This window comes from Penaeus vannamei, chromosome 9, assembly GCF_042767895.1.
Source record: "Penaeus vannamei isolate JL-2024 chromosome 9, ASM4276789v1, whole genome shotgun sequence".
NCBI lineage: Eukaryota > Metazoa > Arthropoda > Malacostraca > Decapoda > Penaeidae > Penaeus > Penaeus vannamei.
This window is the reverse complement of record NC_091557.1, coordinates 4483342-4488341: the sequence shown is the minus strand read 5'-3', so window position 1 is coordinate 4488341 and position 5000 is coordinate 4483342. Positions and strand designations below refer to the sequence as shown.

The window sequence follows — 5000 nt, the reverse complement described above, 5'->3', positions numbered from 1 at the left end:
TCGCCCCCCTCGCCCACTCCCGCCCATACCCTCCCCCATGCCCTCGCCCACCCTCGCCCATACCCTCGCCCACCCTCGCCCATACCCTCGCCCACACTCGCCCACCCTCGCCCACCCTCGCCCATACCCTCGCCCACCCTCTCGCCCATACCCTCGCCCACCCTCGCCCATACCCTCGCCCACCCCCGCCCACCCTCGACCAGATCTACACCCCATTATAGAAGATAGATAACCTGTGTCCCTCATTCGCCCATATCCAGTAGCAACCGTGTCCAAAATTACCCATTTCCTTTTTCCAAAATGGCGATGCTGCTATTCTTTTACTTATTATTATTATCTTTTTTTTTATGTCTTAGGACCACCTGGAGTGTTCGGGAAAGGGGTTGGGAGGAGGGGGGGGAAGGGGGTTGGGGGAGGGAAGGAGGAAGGGAGGGGAGGAGGGGGGAAGGGAGGGAGGGAGGAGGGGAAGTAGGAAGGGAGGAAGAGGAAAAGGAGGGATGGAGAGGAGGGAGGGAGGAAGGAGGAATGGGAGGATGGAGGAAAGAAGAGAGAGGAAAGGGAGAGGAGGAAGGGAGGAGGAAGGGGGAATGGAGGGATGGAGGAAAGAAGAGAAGGAAGGGAGAGGAGGAAGGGAGGGAGAAAAGGGGGAATGGAGGGAGAGGAAATGGAGGGATGGAGGGAGGGGGAGAGAGAGGGAGAAAGGATGTGAAGAAGAGAGGTAGGTAGGAAGGGAGATGGAAGGAAAGGAGAAAGGGGAATAGGGAGAGGGAGAGAGAAAGAGAAAAAAGAGGGAAGAAGAAGAGAGGAAATAAAGAGAGAGATCAAGAAAAATCAAATATGATAGAAGGAAAAAATAAGTAGAAGAGACAGGAATACAGAAAGAGAAAGAAAAAGAGAAAACGAAAAGAATGACAACACCAAAAAACAAACAAACAAAAAACAAAGCAAAAACAACAACAACAACAAAAACAATAATTACCAAAATAACAACAACCCTTCCAATTTTAATAACAGTAACAAAATACAACATAACGAATTTCAAGATAAACTGACAAAAAAAGAAAAAACAGAATTACAAAATAACAAAAAGAGAAAAGTAAACATCAAAACAAAACTCAAAATAACAAAAAAAATAATGAAGTAAGAAAAATTTGCCGGAATAACAAAATAAGCAGATAACAAAACAGTAAAACAACAAAACACTCAAGAACAAAATAGCAAGATAGTCAAAATAACAAACACACACACAAAAAAAAAAAAAATCAAAATAACACACTGACACACTGTGTGTGTGTCTGTGCGTGTGTGTGTGCGTTCATGTGTATTTGTGTGTGAAAGACCTTGTGTGTGTTTATGTATGTGAAAGACCTTGTGTGTGTGTGTGTGTGAAAGACCTTGTGTGTGTGTGTGAAAGACCTTGTGCGTGTATGTGTGTGTGTGTGAAAGACCTTATGTGTGTATGTGTGTGTGTGTGAAAGACCTTATGTGTGCGTATGCGCGCGTGTGTGTGTGTGTGTGTGTGTGTGTGCGTGTGTGTGTGTGTGTGTGTGAGGAGGAACGAACAGGCCATTAATGATGATACGGAGTTGTGTTCAAGCCATAAAACACGGGCTGAGGAGCGCTTCGAACACGCCCACGGGTGCCTGAGGTGGGCGGAGGACGAGCCATAAGTGTGGGCTGGAGGCGAGGTGGCGAGAGGTGTGGTAGGGGGAGGGGGAGGGAGGGGAGGGGAGGGAAGGTGGGAAGGATGGAGGGAAGGAAGGGAGAGAGGGAGGGATGGGAGGGAGAAGGGAGGATGGGGGAGGGAGGGAGGCAGGGGAGGGGAGCGAGGGAAGGGGTTATGGAGAGAAATGGGAGATGGAGGGATGGAGGGGAGAGAGGGAAGGAAGGATGGGGGAGGAAGGGAGGGAAAGGGAGGGGAGCGAGGGAAGGGGTTAGGGAGAGAAATGGGTGGTGGAGGAATGGAGAGGGGGGGGGAGGGTAGGGATGGGAAGGGAGGGAAGAGAGGTTAGGGAGAGAAATGGGAGGTGGAGGGATAGAGGGGGGGGAGGATCGGAGAGGGAGGGAGGGAAAAGGATAGGAAGGGAGTAGATGGAGGGAGATGATGACCGAGGGAAAGAGGCGATGACGAGGAGGGGAATAAGAGGGGAGGGTGATGGAGAGAGAGGGAAGGAAGAAGGAGATGATGGAGAGCGAAGGATGGCGGAAAAGAAGATGCACAATAGGGAACAACAACAGTAATGATAATATAGATACCACGAACAAAAACAATAATGAATTAATATTCCTTCCCCTCTCCCTCCCATCCTCCCCCCCATCCCCCGCCCCTCCCTCCCCGCCACAAACCAAATTGATAGAGGAGAAAAAGGCGGAAGAATCAACAAAGATGTAAGTGTCTGAGTATATGGTATCTGAATCTAGCCAGGGGGTGTTCGGGTAAACCAGTGGGCGGGTGGTATGATATTTGGTATCAGGGTGGGAGAGGTGGTGGGGGTGGGAGAGGTGGTGGGGGTGGGAGAGGTGGTGGGGGTGGGAGAGGTGGTGGGGGTGGGTGGGGAATGAAGGGAGGGAGGGGAGGGAGGCAAGGATGTGGTTTGTTTGGTGGGGGGAGGGAGGTTGTGTTGGAGGAAAGGGGTGGGAAGGAGGATGGAGGGAAGTGGGAAGAAGAGGGAGGGAAGGGATGTGGTCTGTTTGGTGGGGGGGTTGTGTTGGAGGAAGGGGAGGGGGAGGGATGGAGGAATTAGGAAAAAGAGGGAGAGGGGAAGGGATTCTGTTTGGTGGAGGGTTGTGTTGGAGGAAGGAGAGAGGGAGGGATGGAGGAATTGGGAAGAAGAGGGAGGGGGGAAGGGATTCTGTTTGGTGGGGGGTTATGATGGAGGAAGGGGCGGGGGGGGGGAGGGGGCAGGGAAGGGGTACGTTGCGTGAGGGTCATGTGTTAGGTAGTAGGAGAGTAGGCTTCTGGGGAGAGAAGCTGGTAAAATTGTCTGTCTGTCTGCATGTCCGTCTGTCTGTCTGTTTCTCTCTCTCTCTCCATTCTCAAATCATGCTATAAAAGAAAGAAAGAAAGAAAGAAAAACAGAACATTTTCTCTCTTTCTCCATTCCCAAATCATGCTATGAAAGAAAGAAAGAAAGAAAGAAAGAAAGAGAGAAAGAAAGAAAGAAAGAAAAACAGAACATTTTCTCTCTTTCTCCATTCCCAAATCATGCTATGAAAGAAAGAAAGAAAGAAAGAAAGAATAAAAGAAAGAAAGAATGAAAGAAAGATTGAAAGAAAAACAGAACATTTTCTCTCTCTCTCCTTTCCCAAATCATGCTATAAAAGACAGAAAGAAAGAAAGAAAGAGAGAAAGAAAAACAGAACATGTGACAGAGAACGATATCCAAATGGGAGAACTTGGGAGAAGAGGTAGTGGGAGAAAAGGGGAAAGAAAAGGGAGGGTGGAGAAGACAGGGAAGGAGAAGGAGAGAGAAGGTGGAGAGGAAAAGGGGATGAGGAGGAGAGGGGGAAAGGCGAGAGAAGGAGAGGAAAAGAGAGGAAAGAAGAGGAGAGGGGAGAGGAAAAGGGGAAGAGGGTAGGGGAAAGAAGAGAGAAGGAGAGGGGAAAAAGAGAGAAGGAGAGGAGAGGAGAAAGAGAGGGAAGGAGAGGAGAGGGGAGAGGGAAAAAGGAGAAGAAGGAGAGTAGAGGGGAAAGAGGAAGGAGAAGAGGAGGAGAAAAGGAAAAAAAGAAAAAGGAGAGAGAAGGAGAGCAGAGGGGAAAGAGAGGGAAGAAGAGGAAGAGGAGAGGGAAAAAGTGGAGAGAAGAAGAGAAGGGAAAGAGAGGGAAGGAGAGGAAGAAGAGAGAGGGAAAAGCAGAGAGAAGGAATGGGGAAAGAGAGGGGTAAAGGGTAAGAGGGGAGGAGGAACGAGGCACGAGAAAGAAAGAGCAAAGAGAGAGAGAAAGGAAAGGTAAAAGAAAAGAGAATTAAAGAATTTTAATTCTTTTATTTGGGTATATCTTTTCCTCTTTCTTTCTCTCTCTTTCTTTTTATCTTTTGCTTTTTTCTTTATCATTCATTTTCAGGTTTAGTTTTATTTTGATTTTTCAATCTGTTGTTACTACTTCATTCTGTTTCTCTCTCTCTCTTTCTGTGGCTATATTTCCTGCCTTTTAAACGTCTTTATTTATCAATTTATCTATTTTTATAAATTTGATTATCACAATCAATAAAGACTTTTTCTTTTTATATTTACCTTTGTCTCTCATTTCTCTTCCTTTTATCTCCTTATCCTCTTCTTCTTTCTTTTCTGTCCTTCTTCTTCTTTTTCTCTTTCTTCTTCCTAATCATTTCCCTCCTCCTTTTCCTTTATTCTTCCTTTCCTCCCTGTCTTCGTATCCCTATTTTCCTCTTCCTCTCTTTTCATCCTCACCTTCCTGCTTTTCCTCCCTTTACTCAGCTCTCCCTTTCCCTTTCCTTCGTTATCTTCCATTGCTTTCTCTTCCTCCATCTTTACTTCTTGTTCTTTCCTCAATCTCTCTTTCCAGTTTCTCTTTATTCTTTTTCCTTTTTCGTTGTCTTTTCTGTTTCCCTTTTTCTCTATTACATTCTCCTCCATTATTTTTACTCCTTACTCTATTTCTTGTTCGTTTTCTTTGTCACCCATTCGATCTCTCTCTGCTTCATCATTTATGTCTTTTATGTCTTCTCTTTCCCTTCTCTATCTATCTGTCTATCTCTTTCTATCTATCTTCTCTCTCGCTCTTTCTCTCTTTCTCTCTCTCTCTCTTTCTATCTCTCTCTCTCTCTCTCTATCTATTTATCTACCTAACCCTCTTATTTGCCTGCCACCCCCCCTCTCTCTCTCGTTTTCTTTCTCTTTATTCCCTCTTTCTTCTTCGTTCTGCTCGTTATTATCATTTTCTTTTCCTTCTCCTCCTCCGCCTTCTCCATCCCCTTCCCTCCTCCTTTTATCTATTCTTCCCCTTCTTTTTCTCCCCCTCCTCCTGCACTAGCTTCTCTC

The 5000-nt window shown here is 46.6% G+C and overlaps 1 protein-coding gene across 1 annotated transcript in view; it reads right to left on the bottom strand.

Annotated features, from left to right (window-relative positions):
- The window catches only part of LOC138862763 (ctenidin-3-like), a 35517-nt gene extending 35301 nt beyond the window's left edge, over positions 1–216 (bottom strand). Inside the window, exon 1 of the mRNA XM_070125942.1 lies at positions 1–216. This exon is cut by the window's left edge and continues 224 nt beyond it. Within this exon, the coding sequence (XP_069982043.1) occupies positions 1–216 (216 nt within the window).
- Between the last annotated feature and the right edge of the window lie 4784 nt (positions 217–5000).